General features: G+C 43.8%; 1 protein-coding gene across 1 annotated transcript; it reads right to left on the bottom strand.

The window, feature by feature from the left end:
* Positions 1-626: 626 nt before the first annotated feature.
* Positions 627-15,955, bottom strand: LOC124781578 (basic proline-rich protein-like). Its single transcript, XM_047253871.1, has 2 exons — positions 15,828-15,955; positions 627-890 (listed from the first exon to the last, which is right to left on the bottom strand). Exons 1-2 carry the CDS (start codon positions 15,942-15,944, stop codon positions 720-722), a joined length of 288 nt encoding a protein of 95 aa, XP_047109827.1. The 5' UTR covers positions 15,945-15,955; the 3' UTR covers positions 627-719.
* Between the last annotated feature and the right edge of the window lie 5,819 nt (positions 15,956-21,774).

Here is a 21,774-nt window from a genome sequence, read left to right as displayed (position 1 = left end):
TAGCGTAGCTCGTAGAGCTGCACAGCACCAGCTTTAGGGCGCTGTCGTCGGTGTCTCGTGGTAGTGCCAACCTTTGAAACTATGCCGTGGCATCGTTGCTATTGATACCACGTTTGGCACTATCTAAATCAGAAGGACATTCAACAACTCTGTCAGTGGCAAGCCAAATAACTAATGCACAAGGACCAGAGGTGAACCAATGCGATAGTGACTTTCTCAGTTTATAAAGGTATTTCGCTTGAACAGATCATGCAATCTTCTGAAATTGCAATCATTAATTTGTTTGTACACGTACGTTACACCTACCGTTTTCGGTCCCATTCGGATAATTCTTTGGTCTTAGAGTGTATTTGAGTACATCAATAAATCTAAGTTTGCAGTCAGCCGATCCTTTAGTTACTACAGGCAAACTTTATCAGAGATCCATAAAGTATCAGAACTCGAAGTAATACGACTGAAAGAACTGAAGGACATCTAACAATTTCGACGTGTTTCCGGAAACAGAAGAACCATAACATTGCCGAGCAGATTCCTAATTTTTCACTAGCTCTCACGTCAAATATAAAAGAGAAATGGTGCTCAAAATCATTGGTTTATTTTTATTTAGTTTTGTGTTATACAGGAAAGACACGCACATTAATAACCAGACTGAACAGTTTTGCTGCACTGGAGCGCGCCGTGCGACAGTAGCGTGGTTGAGCTTCTGGAATGCCTCATGTCTACCAGCGTTCGCGGCACATTCCCCGTGCGTCCCGCGAGTACCCCGGCGGGCACATCCCGAAAAAGGGCAGCACGCCGTGTGGCCAGTAGTGGCGCTGTGGCGGCTCTGCTCGCGGCGGAGGAGGCGCTGCTGGCAGCCTGGGCGTCGACGGGGCACTGACGGGCGGGACCTGTCGGAAAAAAGCAGCATTCTGTAGCGTATCACTGCGAAATCCACCCTGCTGTAAGGAAGTAAGGACATCTACAGGAAATCTAGCACTCCTGGTTCCTGAGACACTGACGAAGCACTACTTTTCTACTTTTATTGTATCCGTTACAAATCTTTGATGTAAGGCTGCTACCGCTAAAAATATATGCTTATGAAAGAACATTTCCGGCTGCCAGTCACGATTTTCTTTCATTTATTCCTTGTATGACCCCTTTTGGGAAATGATTCCCATTTTCAATACGAGACTGGAATAGAAGGGAGAACCGATAGAGGTACTCAAAGTACCCTCCGCCACACACCGTCAGGTGGCTTGCGGAGTATGGATGTACATGTACATGTAGAAGTGAGAAGTTAACAACTGTTCATCTGATCTTTCCAACAGAAACGTTCTCCTAGCCTTCGCCACTGATTTATTAATTTTCATAACCATAGTCGCTATGATGACATTATAATCACTAATTCCCATCTCTGTACTGACGTTGTTGATTAGGACCGTCCTATTTTTAGCTACAAGAATTAAGACATTTCCATTGCATGTGGAAGAACGAAGTATCTGCTCAAGAGAATTTTCCTAAAACGTGTTAAAAAGTTCTTCGCAAGACAATCTGTCTGCACCCCTTGCGATGAATCTGTAGGCGTCCAATAATTAACATGGTTTCACCTAGATCTGTTATACGTGACCAGATAACTTCAATGCCACACTCAACTTCGACCTCCATAGAGAAAATATTTTTGTCAACTGCAGTAAACACTCCCCCTCTCATGGCGTCTAAGCATCTCAGAGCTTCCTGTGTCGGGTTTCAGCCAGCTTTCGGGCACAAGGAGAACATGAGCGCGAGAACTCTCCTGGAGTGCAGCAAATTCTGGAAATTTGTTAAGAATACTTTGACAATTTACTGATAAAATTTTGACAGTCGAATTGTCTTCAGTTTGACGTGGTCTGATTTCGCTATCTGCGTATTGACCACAAACTACAGCCTAGCCTAAATAATACCCATGTGCACTAAACAAGCACTCTGCTTCCTTTGTGCAGTGCACTATTGACCTATCAAGGGGAAAACTACAAATCCCCAACAGAAAACGCAGGTATAGAAATCTGCAGCCAAAACCGTCAGTGTCTACAAATCCTTTGGTTGAGACCCTCCACTCGGCTCCAAATGAAAGGACCCCGATCACCTCTGGGAACAATGCTGCAAATTACGTGCTCTGCTTGTATCCCACGCGCGAAGCCAAAGGCCCTCCACGCCTTTGGCAGCATGGTGTACGAATTGAGGATGGCCTCAGAACACATGCGACAGGCGTCGTTGGTGTCGATGTGAGCCACATCTTGCAGACGAATGCACCCTGCACGCTCGATAGCCGCAGGCAGGGCCGCCTTCACATCTCGGATAAGGGCCCCATAGACATACCGAGTGCACACCAGCATTCCAGCCCTGAGCGCCACCTTCCTAAGCCACTCCATTGCGTGCCAAACGTTGAACCTCCCGATAATTTGCAAACCTCTGCCCACGTGTGCCTGATTGGACCCTGATATGTATATGTATATGTATATGTATATGATGATATAAGGTCCTAGCAGAGACGGTTGGCATTGGCTTCCTCCGACCAGAATGATGATGATGACACAACAACACCCAGTCATCTAGAGGCAGGGAAAATCTCTGACCCCACCGGGAATCGAACCTGGGACCCGTGCGCGGGAAGCGAGAACGCAACCGCAAAGCCACAAGAGAGTTGCCTCGATACCGTAGACCAGGCTTCTGACGTGATTTCACACACAAAAATCCATGGGATTTAAATCCAGAGACCTTGGTGGCCATGGCACAGGCTCTCCTCTACCTATCCAATGTTGACAATATGTCCAAGTTAGAAGCCGGCGCACTAGTATTCAGGCAATGGTTTAGTGGGACATCAACATGTACATCCGGAAGTACAGTCCACAGAAACCGCATTTACTAGTGTCTGGTTAGTCTCTGCAATAGGAAGTCTGGTCCAATTATGTGGTCTCCGAGCAGTCGTACCCAGACGTTCAATGAATAACACTGCTGATGTCATCATATGTCTGCTGCATTAGGACTGACATTGGCCCAAATATGACAGCAATGGTATTTAAAAATACCATCGTGGGTAAATCTAGCCTCACCCGTGAACAGAATACAGCTTGCAAACAGGGAATCCAGGGTACACTGTTGTTGCACCCATTGGCAGAAATTCTAGGTGGGAAGTCTGCATTTTTGAGGGCTTGCACTCGCTTTAGATGATATGGATAGAGTATTGTATGTATTGTATTGTACGTTAACCGGAGGCCAAGAAACGATGGAGAGGCTCCATCTATGCCACAGCTGCAGTGGTCCACAACCCCACGACGACTACCGCAGTCTACGTCACCCCCCTCCCACCCTACACCGAACCACTCTTTCAGGGTTATCGTGCGGTTCGGCTCCCGCTGGACCCCCCAAGAGAACGTCTCACACCAGACGAGTGTAACCCCTGTGTTTGCGTGGTACAGTAATGTTGGTGTAGGCGTACATGGAGAATTTGTTTACGCAGCAATTGCCAACATAGTGTAGCTGAGATGGAATAAGAAGAACCAGCCCGCATTTGCCGAGGCAGATGAAAAAAAACCTAAAACGATCCACAGACTGGCCGGCTCGCCGGACCTCGACACAAGTCCGCCGGGCGGATTCGTGCCAGGGACCAGGCACTTGTTCCCAGTCTGGAAAGGTGTGTGTTAGACTGCACGGCTAACCGAGCTGGCTATATGGATAGAGTACCTGCTGATGTAAAATCTGCCACACATTGCTATGACTAAGGAAACACCCTTGGGTAGCAATCCTCCTTGTTTGAGTACTCGGTCGTTCGTGTACCATGCGTAACATCATTTCCTCAATGTCGGGTGCTACAGATCTGGGTCGACTTTCTCGTACGCGGTGTGCGAAACACTGGTTTCTGTGAGGCGCTGGTGTAACTGGCTGAATGTACGGCCATCGAGCTGCCTGTGGAGAGGAAAAGCTTCTTCATACAATTGTGCAGTCTCAAGGACTCGGCCATTCGCTTTACCATACATGATGTGCATGTCAGCGTACTCTTCATTGGTGTAACCTCTGCCCACGGTACCTTCACGTTCATAACTGATAGCGAGGTCGGTTCGGCACAGTGCACGGAGGGGGTAGGGGAAGTTGTTGCGCATATGCAAACAAACAGGTAATCGATCCCAAACCTTGAGATCCCGACGTAAATACCGTGGTATCCAGGGGGGTTTAAAGTTGGTTCCTAACTCGAGTTAATGCGATACTTCGATATCGGTTGATTTGCGGACTATTGGTGTTTTGCCCTTAAAGAGCACATTTGGACTAAACTACATGGGCAGTTCCTTTTGCTGCCTTCCTTGCTGCCCAAACTTCCGTCATTCGCTCACTGTGTTTCTGTTTCCGGTCCTCTGTCCATGCTTCTTGTCGGCTTTGTGTCTTCGGCTTCATCTTGATTGCCTTTTTGGTTGCCCATATTTCTTTCATCTTCCAGCTGTGATCTTGCTTGCATTCTTCGGTCCATTTTACGCCTGTTCTTTGGTCACATTGTATCTCATGTAGTGTACTTTTCTTAATGATGTTTCTGAAATTTATTCTGTCATTTATTGTGTCTGCTGTTATGTTCAGTTGGTTCAGTTCATTTTTTACCTCTGCCACCCGTTTGTTATTTCTAGTTGTTACCCAGTCAAAGATCTGTTTGGTCAGTCTGTGTGATGGCATTCTGTATAGGTGTCCATAGAATTGTAGTCTGCGTTTTCTAATCTTTTCTGTGATTGTCTCCGTATGTTTGTATAGTTCCTCTGTAGATGTCTTGATCCATATTCCATTGTTGTTAATTGGGCCAAATATTTTCCTAAGTATTTTCCGTTCTACTTTTTCTAGTTCTGTGATACGTGTATGCCCTAGGATTAGTGTGGTCTTTGCTGCATATAGTGCCTCGGGAAGCATCACCGTGTCGTAGTGACGTAATTTGGCTTTTTGTGAGATAGACTTATTGTTGTAATGATTCCACACTCCTTTGTATGCCTTGTCCAGTTTAGTTTTTCTTTCTTCGTTTGAGTCTGTTATGTCCACTCATTTGTAGTGTTTCACCGAGGTGTGAGAGTGCGTGTGTATGCCTATAAACGCCATCTGCCATAGTACACGAAGAATTTCGGTAAACAATGAGGAATCAAGGGCTGTTCAAAAAAGAACGCGCAAATGACAGTAGGCAAATATTGATAGAGATACTTACGTATGTGAAAAGACCTATGCGCGAAGCACATAACAGCTACCACCGTCATACCACAACGAAATATCTGGCCGAGAAACAGAGAAAATTCCGGTCCTGTGTAAAATCGCTAAGCGAGTCTCAGGCTTCCACCTAGTCGCTCGTTGACCAGTCTGGTATGTCAAATGAGGATGGCAAAAGAAAGCCGAAGTCTTAAATACCATGTTTCAGAAACCATTCACGCAGGTAACTCGTAGGAACATACCGTCGTTTGACCATCGCACAGAGTCCCGTATAGACGATAGAGTAATAAGTATTCTGGCGTAGAGAAACAGCGAAAGAATTGAAAACAAATAAATCGCCAGGTCCGGATGGAATACCATTTCAGTTTTACAAAGAGTACTCTACAGGATTCGCTCCCTATTTATCTTGCCACTGGAAAAAAGCACAGGTGACTCCTGTTCATAAGAAGACTAAAAGAACGGATCCGCTAAATTACAAACTAATATCCCTAACATCCGTTCGTTGCAGAATTGTCGAGCATATTGCAAACAGTGGATGAAGGGCGGCAAGCGGATTCCACATTTCTAGACTTCCCAAAAGCACTTCATACGGTACCTCACTGTAGACTGTTAACAAAGGTACGAGCATATGCAATAGGTTGCATATGAATATGTGAGTGCCTTGAAGATTTCTCAATTAATAGAACCCAGTATGTTGTCCTCGGTAACGTGTGTTCGTCAGAAACAAGGATATCGAAGAGTGCCCCAGAGAAGTAAGATAGGCTGCTATTATTTTCTATACACGTAAATGATCTGGCGAGCAGGATGGGCAGCAAGCTGCAGTTGTTTGCTGATGACACAGTTGTATACGGGAAAGGGTAGGAGTTGAGTAACTGCAGGAGGATACAAGATGACTTAGACAAAAATTTTAGTTGGTGTGATGGATGACAGCTGGACATAACGTTGCAAAGCGATATAAAACGGAACGAGCACGTGAGGATTGTGGTATGGAAGGCGGATGGCCGACTTCGGTTCAGTGGGAGAATTTTGGGAAAGTGCAGTTCATCTATAAAGGAGACCGTATATAGGACGCTGGTGCGACCTATTGTTGAGTGTTTGACATCGAAGCAGTTCAGAGGCGGACTGGTAGATTTTCTACTAGTAGGTTCGAACAACAAGCAAGTACTGCGGAGATACTTCACAAACCCAAATGGGTATACCTGGAGGTAAGGTGACTTTCTTTTCGAGGAGACAGTTTAGAGAAAATTGGGAGGGAAAAAAAGAAAATTTAGAGAACCAGAAGTTGAAGATGAATGTAGAATTATTCTGCTTTCGCCAACATACATATAAATCTACGTGATTACTCTGCTATTCACAATAAAGTGAATTAAGGACCACGAAGATAAGATCCGAGCATTAAGGCTCATACGGTGGCATATAGACAGTTGCTTTTCCCTAGTTCTATTTGCGAGTAGAACGGGAAAAGATGTAATAAGTTAAAAGATCAAGAAAGACAAAAAGATAAATTTGTTTCCAGAGTATACAGTGGAGTTGTTGCTTATCGCTCCTGTTATTTAACGCATATGGAAGAATCAATTTGGAAGTAAAAAATATTTCTGTACTATAATACACTCCTGCAAATTGAAATAAGAACACCGTGAATTCATTGTCCCAGGAAGGGGAAACTTTATTGACACATTCCTGGGGTCAGATACATCACATGATCACACTGACAGAACCACAGGCACATAGACACAGGCAACAGAGCATGCACAATGTCGGCACTAGTACAGTGTATATCCACCTTTCGCAGCAATGCAGGCTGCTATTCTCCCATGGAGACGATCGTAGAGATGCTGGATGTAGTCCTGTGGAACGGCTTGCCATGCCATTTCCACCTAGCGCTTCAGTTGGACCAGCGTTCGTGCTAGACGTGCAGACCGCGTGAGACGACGCTTCATCCAGTCCCAAACATGCTCAATGGGGGACAGATCCGGAGATCTTGCTGGCCAGGGTAGTTGACTTACACCTTCTAGAGCACGTTGGGTGGCACGGGATACATGCGGACGTGCATTGTCCTGTTGGAACAGCAAGTTCCCTTGCCGGTCTAGGAATGGTAGAACGATGGGTTCGATGACGGTTTGGATGTACCGTGCACTATTCAGTGTCCCCTCGACGATCACCAGTGGTGTACGGCCAGTGTAGGAGATCGCTCCCCACACCATGATGCCGGGTGTTGGCCCTGTGTGCCTCGGTCGTATGCAGTCCTGATTGTGGCGCTCACCTGCACGGCGCCAAACACGCATACGACCATCATTGGCACCAAGGCAGAAGCGACTCTCATCGCTGAAGACGACACGTCTCCATTCGTCCCTCCATTCACGCCTGTCGCGACACCACTGGAGGCGGGCTGCACGATGTTGGGGCGTGAGCGGAAGACGGCCTAACGGTGTGCGGGACCGTAGCCCAGCTTCATGGAGACGGTTGCGAATGGTCCTCGCCGATACCCCAGGAGCAACAGTGTCCCTAATTTGCTGGGAAGTGGCGGTGCGGTCCCCTACGGCACTGCGTAGGATCCTATGGTCTTGGCGTGCATCCGTGCGTCGCTGCGGTCCGGTCCCAGGTCGACGGGCACGTGCACCTTCCGCCGACCACTGGCGACAACATCGATGTACTGTGGAGACCTCACGCCGCACGTGTTGAGCAATTCGGCGGTACGTCCACCCGGCCTCCCGCATGCCCACTATACGCCCTCGCTCAAAGTCCGTCAACTGCACATACGGTTCACGTCCACGCTGTCGCGGCATGCTACCAGTGTTAAAGACTGCGATGGAGCTCCGTATGCCACGGCAAACTGGCTGACACTGACGGCGGCGGTGCACAAATGCTGCGCAGCTAGCGCCATTCGACGGCCAACACCGCGGTTCCTGGTGTGTCCGCTGTGCCGTGCGTGTGATCATTGCTTGTACAGCCCTCTCGCAGTGTCCGGAGCAAGTATGGTGGGTCTGACACACCGGTGTCAATGTGTTCTTTTTTCCATTTCCAGGAGTGTAATAGTGCAAGTGGAACAAGATTCACAAAGAACAGGGCACCTCGGAAGGCATCATCTAAGAAAGTCTTGGAGTACCCGTTGAGTGGAACGGGCAGCATACGTATCACCTTATCACGGCACATTGTTTAAGTTCAAGCCAAACTGTGACGAAGGTGATCCAGAGTAGCAGGTGGAAAACAGCTACTAGATAAAGATAAAAATTCATTAACATGCAATAACAGATAAGTGAAACAGTAGTCGTATGTTGGAAGCAAGATCCTATAGAATTCTCGAAACAATAAATGTAAGGGAAATAGATTTATGCATAGGAAGCTTTTTTTTTTCAACAACGAAAACTTTCTGGTATCACAAGCTAATAGAATTAATGGAGATACACCTAAAAGTGTATGGGGCACATTGTATGGAACTGGTGTGGACAACTGGGAAAAAAGAGAGGGAGAAGTGGAAGCACCTAGATTGTGACTGGATGGATTGGATTTAAGGCGCTAGAAATGAAGGTGTACTGTACAAAATAGAGGAGAGAAGCAGATATTTAGTGTCGTTGCCAGAAGAAAGGGCCGAATTGTAGTATGTCTTTTACGAGATACTGAATATGCAAATTTTATCATTTTTATTAATGTTTAATTCCATTGGGAACTGTGTGCACCATGACCATATTACGGTAAACATGTTTTGTATAAATGGCAGCGTCGGTCGTAAACATTGAAATTCTTTATATCATTTCTGTCACTGTGTGACCGTCTTCAGTGATAAAAATACATAAGAATCATCAGACATGCCGGTCTTAACATAAATGTGCTCTTATTTATAGCCAACACAAAAAAATACAGAAACAGGAAAACATATACAAATGTGTATATTCTGGTACATAGCAAATTATTCGAGCCTTGTAGTTCCATATCATAACAGCAGAACATTTTCTATGAAATGTAACATGCGCTGTGATGATTACTTCCAACAGGTATCTTCACTTTTACTGCTTACAATAATTTTTAAATTTACAGAAGACCGTATCTTGTAAACTTACTAGTTAGCCTTGTACAGTGATCTTATAGCTTACACAGCCAGATAGCTAAGCTCAGTATTGCAAAAACAACTGAGCTTAACTAGCTGGCTATGTAAGCTATAAGATCACTGTACGTTGGATCGGGAAATGGTAAGGTTAACTGCTAAGTATACAAGCTAGGCTCTTCTGTAAATTTATGCAGTGAAAGTGAAGATGTCTTTTGGAACTTGGAAGTAATCATCATAGTACATGTTACATCTCACGGAAAGCGTTGTGCTGTTATGATATTGGCCCATAAGGTTCGAATAATTTGATGTGTACGAGAATCTGTTTATATTTTCCTGTTTCAGTATTTATTGATGGTTTTTATAAATAAGGCCACATTTGTGTTAAGATCCTCATGTCTGACGGTTCTTATATATTTTCAGCATTTAAGATGGTTACACAGTGACCGAGATCGATATGTAAAATAAAGGATTTTAGTATTTACTGCCGAAGCTGCTATTTGTCCAAAATACACTCCTGGAAATTGAAATAAGAACACCGTGAATTCATTATCCCAGGAAGGGGAAACTTTATTGACACATTCCTGGGGTCAGATACATCACATGATCACACTGACAGAACCACAGGCACACAGACACAGGCAACAGAGCATGCACAATGTCGGCACTAGTACAGTGTATATCCACCTTTCGCAGCAATGCAGGCTGCTATTCTCCCATGGAGACGATCGTAGAGATGCTGGATGTAGTCCTGTGGAACGGCTTGCCATGCCATTTCCACCTGGCGCCTCAGTTGGACCAGCGTTCGTGCTGGACGTGCAGACCGCGTGAGACGACGCTTCATCCAATCCCAAACATGCTCAATGGGGGACAGATCCGGAGATCTTGCTGGCCAGGGTAGTTGACTTACACCTTCTAGAGCACGTTGGGTGGCACGGGATACATGCGGACGTGCGTTGTCCTGTTGGAACAGCAAGTTCCCTTGCCGGTCTAGGAATGGTAGAACGATGGGTTCGATGACGGTTTGGATGTACCGTGCACTATTCAGTGTCCCCTCGACGATCACCAGTGGTGTACGGCCAGTGTAGGAGATCGCTCCCCACACCATGATGCCGGGTGTTGGCCCTGTGTGCCTCGGTCGTATGGAGTCCTGATTGTGGCGCTCACCTGCATGGCGCCAAACACGCATACGACCATCATTGGCACCAAGGCAGAAGCGACTCTCATCGCTGAAGACGACACGTCTCCATTCGTCCCTCCATTAACGCCTGTCGCGACACCACTGGAGGCGGGCTGCACGATGTTGGGGCGTGAGCGGAAGACGGCCTAACGGTGTGCGGGACCGTAGCCCAGCTTCATGGAGACGGTTGCGAATGGTCCTCGCCGATACCCCAGGAGCAACAGTGTCCCTAATTTGCTGGGAAGTGGCGGTGCGGTCCCCTACGGCACTGCGTAGGATCCTACGGTCTTGGCGTGCATCCGTGCGTCGCTGCGGTCCGGTCCCAGGTCGACGGGCACGTGCACCTTCCGCCGACCACTGGCGACAACATCGATGTACTGTGGAGACCTCACGCCCCACGTGTTGAGCAATTCGGCGGTACGTCCACCCGGCCTCCCGCATGCCCACTATACGCCCTCGCTCAAAGTCCGTCAGCTGCACATACGGTTCACGTCCACGCTGTCGCGGCATGCTACCAGTGTTAAAGACTGCGATGGAGCTCCGTATGCCACGGCAAACTGGCTGACACTGACGGCGGCGGTGTACAAATGCTGCGCAGCTAGCGCCATTCGACGGCCAACACCGCGGTTCCTGGTGTGTCCGCTGTGCCGTGCGTGTGATCATTGCTTGTACAGCCCTCTCGCAGTGTCCGGAGCAAGTATGGTGGGTCTGACACACCGGTGTCAATGTGTTCTTTTTTCAGTTTCCAGGAGTGTATATTTGCCATTTCAAGCAGCAATAGAAGGAACACATACCGATAACCAGAGATCAAAATCAACTTATCATTTTGCCGTAGCTAACTAAAGATTTGGACCTGGTTGGGTGAGATGGAATGTCGCATCCAGTTCGCTCAAATACTGAAGACTGAAAAATAAGAGCCGTCTGTCCTGATAAGGTCTCAGTGAATGATCAGGTATGGTGGCAGCAATGTATGGTATTGTTGCTACTCAAGTCTGAAGTAGCAATAGCACTGCTTGTTGTTTTTTATTCTGGAGTGAAGATAAGTAATGGAAAAGTCTTATAATGGAATACGTTGTTTTCGTGATGTTAGCATTGGTGACTGATAATGTAAGCAGTAGTATTAGTGAAAGTTGCTGTTGTCTTTCACTTTCCAGTTTTGTGTGTGACTAGAACAAAATGCACTGAATTTTAGACTCATTAAAATGATTAAATACACTGGTAATCAGGTTGCAGATCAGTTACCCATCTACTCCTGGTGATAAGTTCTATTTGACATACTTCGCTGTTCCTTAAATCTGTGAATTAATTGTATGTACTTTTTACTAGAGTCTTCCCATCTGATTTTCGTCCTTCTGTTAGGTGTAGTTATTGAACCGTTGACATTAGCTTTATGAAAAATATGTAATATTAGTTATATTTCACTGCTGTCCGTGATAGACAAAGAAGCTACGAGATAGTTAGTAAACAAATCAAATCCGCATAGCCAAATCTTCTTGATGTAAATCTAAGTAGTTATTACTCTAGAGATGAAAAAATAGTAAGACCTATCTTCTTTTTCGATCTACATCAACACCTTTTTAAATATTATCTTTGGCTTTTTATTTTATATTTTGGGGTCAGTCTTCTGTCTGGATGATGCGGCCAGGCACAACTTCTGTGGCAAGCTCCAACCTCTTCATCTTACACCTCATATCCTTGGTCATTTCTTGGATCTGTTCCCAACTCTGTCTGCGCCGAAAGCGTTTGCCCTCTACGGTTCTCCTAGTATCACGCAAGTTATTCCCTAGTGTTTAACACATGTCCTATCATACTGTCCTTTCCTCTAGCCACTGTTTCCCACACACACCTTCCCTCATCGCTTATCAGGTGACTCACCCATCTCTTATAGTATCTATTCACTTAATTTTCAACGTTCTTCTGTAACGTTTTCTCGTTTTACTGCAGTCTATGATTAATTTCCACGCAGTGTTGAGCTCCAAACGTATTTTGCCAGTAACTTCTCCCTCAAACTGACACCTACTCTTGTTACTAGCAGTCTGTGCCAGGCTGAGCTTCATACGTCATGGGTAATTTTGCTTCCATGGTAGCGATATTACTTCACTTCGTCTATTATGCAGTCTCCAATTTCTGCAACTCCTCGTTACTTTCGTTGGTCATACCATTACAAATTTTTTGTCCAAATAAGAAGAGTTATTTACTTTTATTAATGAACCCAATTATTAGTTTCAGTTAAACACGAAATCAGAGCTTCTGCTAAAACAATGAAGAGAAATGGCTACCTGTAGATGTATATAGTAGAAGTATCAGTTATATCACATAATTTCTTGAAAAATTATCTTGATCTCGTGAAGGATTTGAAAAATTTACACTTTGTCTGTAGAGTTAAATATGTTTACTTCCTTCTAATTTAGAGGCCCTGAATCTGATACAATGGTACTCCAAGGGAAATGCGTAGTTAGACGTTATATGTAAGTGATTTTTGAATAGACTCGGGGAAATAATTGCGCTATACTGTTGAAGGAGCCATCCTGTCAATCATATAAGCTGAATTAAGGGACGGTCTATAATGTAATTACTGTGTCTTGGAACCATGGAAACATTTCTTTTTTCCTTACCTATGCACCTTTCGCAGTTTATGGATTGTATTAAATGTCTAACAGTTGCTATGAGTCAAAAAGGTCAACAAGCAAAATAAACTTTCACAAAAATCGTTAAGCTTAAAATAGAAAACCTAATGTAGCTTACCAAATGATCTCCAGGCCAATTTTACTCTTTCTTGTATGTATAAAATGTCATTCACATGTTCTGTGACTTCATTGTTAATTTGTATTGTATTTTTCTCTGCTTTCTTTTTTCTAAATTACATTGGTCTTACTTCAACAGATTTTCGACTCTAATTGCTAAACACTCGTTATAAAGTTTAGATGCACCAGAGGGAAACAGTACACTGCTACTAGCAAAACTAACGCAGTTCAGGTATGTTGCATAATGCATATTCCTTTTGCTTTTACAAAGTTTAAGAACCAAAAAGCTTCCTCTAGTACCATTAGGAACAGTGGAATCTCCTTGTTTGCTTTCTCTTGCATTTCTGAATTCGTCACTATCCTGAACAAGTCTAAAGGAATCTGAAACATTAACGCACGTATTGTGTCACATTCTGTAGTATATGATTCTATACCTCAGTGCCACGGAAATCGTTAGACTTCTTCTGGATAGTGAGATGTTCACAATTGTTGGAACTGAATTCGAACGAGGCTCAAATTTGCCCGACAGTACTTGAGTCTTCGTTTTATGTCGCAGCGCGGTATCGATAGGTTTACTTTGTCATTTTCATACCCAAAATCTGATCAATTGTAAAACAATTATTTTGAAGTAGGTATTACATAAATAATATATATTTATGAGTCTGAACCTATTTCATTCAGGAAATCAAGTATTAGTACCTCTTATTTTATTTCATTTATCTTTGACAGTTACAATTTAGAATAATTATTTTATTTTATTTTACAAGTTTGTATATCAAGTTAAACTAGCAAGTACACCAAAATCTTAAAGGCTACTAGTATTATTAATGTTACATTACTGAACCCTCGTAAAATTTACGATTGCAGTTGGTACCAATTCGCAGTTCCCGCTAGTATGGTACTCTCAGTATAGGGTGTAAATTAGGACATTTTCTACTTATTTTTTACTTGATATATCGTGTTAAACCTTATAATTGTGACTTCTTTTGAAGAAAATGTGGAGTGGAAAAATTTACAGTGGTTTCGTAACAATGTAACATCCCCCCTTTAGTATTCTAGGGTTAAATATTAACTTACATACATATCTGTAATGTCTCTTCTTTGTACTGTAATGCTTTGGTGTGGTGCCGAGTGCCTCTCGGCGGAAGACTATTGTAAGTTAGTTATGAGTTTGACATGGACGATGTGACGAGTTGTTCATTGGCCAGGACGGCGAAGTGTTCTTACATCTGAGCAGACTCTACTAATCGTCTAAAGAACAATGATGTGAACATATAGAAAAGCGAATAAATCTAAGAAAATTTGGTGCAGCTGTTTGATTTGTGAAAACGTGAAGCACATTTAGTTATGCGAAGTTTAAAAACAAACCTAGAGACTTTCTGAAATTAATAGAGCGAGTATTACAACAGTCAATGTGAGGACGCGTTCGCAAGTTAAGTATAAGGAAAGATGCGCGTTTCCTGCTCCCGACAATTTAAATTACGAGGGCTGGAACTTTAATAGTGGCAACTATTTATGTACAGCTCGTAAAAAGTTTTACTGGGCTTCAAAGTAGTCACCAGCATTGTGTCTAACCCGTTGCCAGCGATGTGGAAGTCGTAGGATACTCTTAGCAGTGCCAGTTGTGTTGACAGTTCGAGGGGCGCGGACTATTGCCCGACGAATTTGTATCAGTTCTGAAGCGAATGCCGTGAAGTGTTTTCCTCAGTTTAGAAACCGATTTGAACTTACGAGGGCTTAAGTCAGGGGAATGCAGTAGGTGGTATAGCACTTAGCAGCCCCATCAGTCAAAGAAATCAGTAACAGCTTGCACTGTACGTACTTGAGCATTGTTCTGCAAAATGATTGTCAAGTCCTGCAGACAGTGTCATCACTTCTGTCTCTCTACTGTTGATTTTTGGATCACAACCTACGAGCAGCTTAGAAACAGAAGTGATGACACTTTCTGCAGGACTTGACCATCATTTTGCAGGACAATGCTCAAGCATGTAAAGTGCAAGCTGTTACTGATTTGTTTGACTGATGGGGCTGCTAAGCGCTAGACCACCTACTGCACTCCACTGACTTAAGCCCTCGTAAGTTCAAATCGATTTCCAAGCTAAAGCCGGCCAGTGTGGTCGTGCGGTTCTAGGCGCTTCAGTCTGGAACCGCGTGACCGCGTCGCAGGTTCGAATCCTCCCTCGGGCATGGATGTGTGTGATGTCCTTAGGTTCGTTAGGTTTAATTAGTTCTAAGTTCTAGGTGACTGACGACCTCAGAAATTAAGTCGCATAGTGCTCAGAGCCATTTGAACCGTTTTTGAACCAAACTGAAGAAAACACTTCACGGCATTCACTTCGGAACTGTTACAAAGTCGTCGGGCAATAGACAGCCCCGATCGAACTGCCAACACAACTGGCTCTGCTAAGAGTATCCCATGACTTCCACATCGCTGGCAATGGGTTATACATTATGCTGGTGACTACTTTTAGGGTCAGTAAAACTTTTAAACACGTATCTACTTTGTATGAGCCGTAAATAAATAGTTGCCACTATTTAAGCTCCAACCCTCGTATTTTGCAAAAACAGTCGTAAATTTTCTGGGTTAACTGCAATTTACTGTTGATCCCCGAATGACACCTGTCTCAGTGAATAATGAGAGCAGGGATAACCCCTACATGTACGACCGTACCTTGTGTGGAGGCCCGGGCTGCGCCCGCTGCCCGTAGCGCTGCTGGCGTGGCGAGGCGGCGGCCAGGGCGCACAGTACAGCAGCACCGAGCAGCAGCCTGCTCGCCCACTGTGCCATCCGACGGTCTGTGGTGCCCATGTCTGACTGAACCACCTACGGCTTGCTTACCAGTCCGACTTCACTCACTTCTTTCCGCGACTCGTCACCGCATCCGTCCGGGCATTCCTCTGACCTGAGAGGAAGTAAGTCGCACCGGCTGACTCACCTGGCACCAATGACACCAGTCGTCCGCTGCATTGAGGTTTCTGTCGGTCCCCTCCACACATCTGTGAAAAACAGGCAGAAATGTTTCGACAGCAGTTCGTATACAATTCACAGCCTTTCTGATTGGATTTATTCGACATAGAATCACCGAGGGCTGACTAGTGTACTGCATACACTAACAAATAATACGTATTGTTTTCTAAATATTGGTACTAAGATATCTAAACACCGTCCGACACTCAAGAGAGTATGTCATTTTCATTCATCTCTTATGCACGGACAATAATAGCGAGGACAAAACTAAAAACAATACTGCGAAACAAATCGTGTAATTAAAAGAATTTTGATAACAGGTAACCGGATAGAACTTACCCCACAAGACATATTTTTATACTAATTATGATTTCTTCTTTTGTAACAAAATGTTCCGAGTAACTATCCCGAATTCTAAAACGCATTTTTCCTTTTACGCAAAGACCAAAATGAAGGAATGTAGGTTTCATAATATCACGATTTATACAATTGTTTGACGTTTTTCTTTTTACTATTCTCTGAGTGTATTCCAAAAATTCCACTACAATGGTGCATTTCACTCGAAGTTATATCTGTATGGTATATTTTTTGTGAACGACCATACGATGCTCCACATTGTTCTTGTTTTATGTCAGCTGTGGTCATTTATATTTCCATACGAATGTGAGAGTTGCTTACTGTAACCCAGGTTTTAATAGAACGTTCATAGAATTTTTAGAAAACGTGAAAGGGGCTTCGTCCATTTGTTAGCTTCAAGACAGCCTGATTCCTTTATCTTTTGATAAGTTAATTTTACAGTTGTATCGTATTCCACCGTCATCTGGCGGTACATACGTTCTCTTCGTTTCTTACACCAAAATTTACGTTGATAAAACACGTTAGTATGATTATATGAATATCAGATGCATTGTGTTGATACGTGCAACTACGCTGAAGAGCTATAGAAACTTGCATAGGCACGCGTATTGAAATACGGAGATACGTAAACAGGCAGCATACAGCGCTTCTGTCGGCAACGCGTATATGAGACAAGTATTGACATCTTCAACTTTTGTAGTCCTGTCTTCCTCAGTTGCGTGTAATATCACGGTATATTGAAATTTTTACTTAGGGACTGTCTGACAGTAACTGAATAAAACACAATTTTAGTGCCATGCGCGTTTCGCCTTTATTTTCTGCAAGGTATCATCAGTGGCAGTAAGAAACTGTCCACGCAACCTGGCAGTAAGAAACTGTCCACGCAACTTGCCACTGATGATACCTTGCAGAAAATAAAGGCGAAACGCGTATGGCTCTAAAATTGTGTTTTATTCAGTTGCTGCCAGACTGTCTCTAAGTAAAAATTATCAATATACCATGAGACAAGTATTTATCGTAGTTGATAGATCGGTTACTGCTACTACAGTGGCAGCTTATCAAGATTTAAGTGAGTGTAAACCTGGTGTTATAATCGGCGCACGAGCGATGGGACACAGCCTCCCCGAGGTAGCGACCAAGTGGAGATTTCCCGCACGACCATTTCACGACTGTACCGTGAACTTCAGGTATCCGGTGAAAAATCGAATCTCCGACACCACTGCGGCCCGAAAAAGATCCTGCAAGAACGGGACGAACAACGCCAGAAGACAATCGTTCAACGTGACAGAAGAGCAACCCTTCCGCTGCAGATTTCAATGCTGGGCCAGCAACAAGTGTCAGCGTGCAAACCATTCAACGAAACATAATCTATTTGGGCTTTCGGAGTCGAAGGCCCACTCGTGTACCCTTGATGAAAGCACCGCTTAACGCATCGCCTGGGCCCGTCAACACCAACATTGGACTGTTGATGACTGGAATCATGATGCCTGGTCCGAAGAGTTTAGTTTCAAATTGTATCGTGCGGATGGATGTTTACGGAAATGGAGTCAGCCGCATGAATACATGGATCCTTCATGTCAACAGGGGACTGTTCAAGCCGGTGGAGGCTCTGTGATGGTGCGGGGCGTGTGCAGTTGAAGTGGTATGGGACCCCTGACACGACTACATACGACTCTGACAAGTGACACGTACGTAAGCATCCTGTCTGATCACCTGTATCCATTCATGTAAATTATGCATTCGGACTTACTTGGGAAATTCCAGCAGGACAATGCGACATCCCACACATTCAGAATTGCTACTGAGTGGCTCCAGGAATACGCTTTTGAGTTTAAACACCTCCGCTGGCCACCAAACTCCCCAGGCATGAACATTATTGAGCATATCTGGGATACCTTGCAATGTGCTGCTCAGAAGAGATCTCCACGCCCTCGTACTCTTACGGATTTACGGGCAGCCCTGCAGGATTAATGGTGTCAGTTCCCTCCAGCACTCTTCAGACATTATTCCAGTTCATACCACGTCGTGTTGCGGTACTTCTGCGAGTTCGCGGAGGCCCTACACGATATGAGGCAGACTTATCAATTTCTTTCGCTCTTCAGTCTTTTGGCGTATTTCATTGTAGACTGTTTGTGTGTGGTAGTTACGTTCATTCGAATTGTTGTATGTGTCTTAGGAATAAAAGTGATGGAAACCGAAATGCGTTAAAAGATCAAATGAAAATAAAAAAGACACTGTTGTGATCCAAATTTTATTAATTTCTGAAATAATGGCCGTTACTCTGTGTTCCATATCATCAGTAAAACGCATTCCTTGTACAGAAAAAAAAGCCTGTGCTACTTTAATGACTGTCTGTGGAGCTTTTGACATTTCTGAAGATACGCAAAACGAATCTTCCACACTGTAGTGGTGTCTACGCTTTAAGGATGCTTTCTGTTGAGTAAAACTACATTTTGGGCTGAAATTACAGAGTGCAGCTTTGCTTGGAACTATTTTATTTTCGGAACCAGGCACGAGTTTTCCAGCTATTACTGATTTCGTCCAACTCGTCATAGTACAGCCAGTCTTACTGTGGCTCTTGATTCGTCTGGGAACGCGGTGTTCCGTAACCTTCTGCAACTGAACATGCGGATGCTGGTCATTGTGCTATAATATGGATAATTTAAATTGGGGTTTGGTCCTTAAAGTCCAGTGCCTTTATCAGTTAAGCTTGCTGCCCAGCACCACATTTATTTGCCAGGAAGTATCTCTAAATAAAATGCCATGCTAACTCTGTGATTATGAAGTCGTTACTCCAGGTGATTCAAGTCCAGTAAATATACAGGGCATTCAATTAACGGACATATTCTTTTCGCACTGTTTCTGCTATGTTGGGTGCTACGTTGTGACATGTGTTGGTAACGAAAAACAATTCGGCACCAATATAAAACTGAAAAGCACACACAACATCGGTACGTTCCATTGCGGCCACGATTCGAGATGAGATTCAGCGCCGGTCGTGTCTTGGCCATAACATCCGTTCAACGTATGATCACTCGAAGTTTAGCTGTCACCTTAGGGGGTGCTTCAGACACGGGACCTCCTTCCCCATTTGCTTCACTTGGGCTGACGTCAGGAAACAGTTTTCCTCGCAGAAAAAGACTTTGGCCTATCCGTAGTTGGGATCAATAGCGTTCTTCAGTAAACCACTGCGACCTGTTTGAATAAGGCGAGCGACTTGAAACTATCGTAAACAATTATCATAATTTTCAGAAGTGTGTTGTCGTCATGAAATGATTCTACGACATTTTGAAAGTCTCAACCCAACTCCTTAGCGGAGGCTTCTAACACACGTTAGCGTCCTGGCATTCGACTCGGTGAATCAGGTATGAATCATGACGGCTTAAGAAATTTGCACCGGCAGTATTTATCTCTCAAGGGAAAGAGAAGTGGCACTGTAAAATTTTCCATCACCAATCTGTCCACCATTATCCTGGATTAAATGCTAAATCTCTTTGCAGTGCTGAATGAACTTAATTCAAGCCACAACGTTGATAGTCATTCTCTCATCGGATGGAGACGTTAAAACTAAGCGACACCTTGGTCTTATTAGACAATATTAGTTTTTGTGCCAGCACCGGAGTTGGATATGTTCAGATTTTTTATTTTTTTCTCTCTCTCTGTATATAAACGGCAACGTCCTCCTGACTGATAGATTCACTGATTCATCGTCCCGCAGCCCAAACCACCAAGGATAAAAACTTGAAATCTGTAGAGGGTGTTGATCTTATACTTTAGGTGTCGTATAAGAAGGTATTTATCGATAGTCCACCCCTAAGGGAGCCAAATAGGGGATGAAAGGCTTTGTGAAAATATGCCGTTATTAAAGTTAATTTGAACGTGTACCTATGAAAACTGGCATTTGGTTTCTTTGGAAATTTAACCCTTATGTGGGTGAAATAGCGAGGGAAGTCCTTTTTAAAAATAAATCATTATTAAAGAACTGCCAAAGTGTTTTTAAAGCTGCATCTATGAAAATCTGACTTTCCGGTTACAAACAACTAAAAATGTGTTTCAATGTTTTCATAAATTCAACTCCTATGGGGGTGAAATAGAGAATGAATGTTTTATGGAACTGTAGCACAAGCAATCATTTTTGAAGCTAAATCTACGAAAATTTGTATTTGACTTCTCTGTTAGAAATTAATAAATACTCATTTCTCTGTGAATTCAACCCCTAAGGGGGTGAAATAGAGGGTGAAATGCTTTGTGAAAATATTTCGTTGTGATAGTATTTTTAAAACTAAACCTTTGAAAATTGGTATTTGGTTTCTCAGTAAGAAATAAAAAAATACGTGTTTCATTGGTTTTGGAAATTCAGTCCCCGTGGGGGTGAAATAAGGCCACACGATTCACTGTCTCATCATCGCGCAGCCCTAGCCACTAACGCTAGAAATTTGAAATTCGGAGAGGGTGTGAATTTTATATTGGAGGCATCATTTAAGAACCGACTGTTCGAAATTCCACTCCTAAGGGCGTGAAACAGGGGATGAAAGGCTTTTTAAAAATATATTGCTATTCAGGCAGTTTTGAAGCTAGAACTACGAAAACTGCTATTTATTTTCTGAGACAGAAATAAAAAAAATACGGGGTGGCGCAGGGAAACGGGAAATTTCGAAATAACGTCATTTCCATGAATAAAATCATAAAACTAGTAATTTATTAACGAAAGTGAATGTATTCAGTATGCCATTATTCAGTATGTCTTTACAATCAAAATGTCCAAAAGTGTCTCTTTACTTTTTAAAGATGACATCGGAAAGATGTGCTCCCATTCGGCGTTCACACTCTAACAGCCTGTTATGAAACCTCTGGAATGCGCGGTGTAGCAAATCTTGGGGAATGACAGTGATTTCGTTTTCAATGTTCTTCTTCAGTTCATGGATTGTTGCAGGACGTGCACGGTACACCTTGCCTTTAATAGATCCCCTCAGGAAGAAGTCGCACACACTAAGATCAGCGGATCTCGCAGGCCATGCAATGTCACCGTTACGTGAAATAATGCGTCTTCCAAAGAATTGACGAACTGCTGCCATCGATTGTCGAGCATTGTGTGACGTGGCTCCGTCCTGCTGAAACCACATGTTTTCGACGTTAAGATTAAGCTCGTACAGTCTCGTTGTAAAGAATGTTTGAAGCATTTCAACATATCGAGCGGATGTTACTGTCACTGCACTACCATCCTCACGTTCAAAAAAATAAGGGCCGATAACACCATGACATGATACATCACACCGTATTGTGACCTTGGCAC

This window comes from Schistocerca piceifrons, chromosome 1, assembly GCF_021461385.2.
Source record: "Schistocerca piceifrons isolate TAMUIC-IGC-003096 chromosome 1, iqSchPice1.1, whole genome shotgun sequence".
NCBI lineage: Eukaryota > Metazoa > Arthropoda > Insecta > Orthoptera > Acrididae > Schistocerca > Schistocerca piceifrons.
This window is presented reverse-complemented; position numbering and strand designations above follow the sequence as displayed.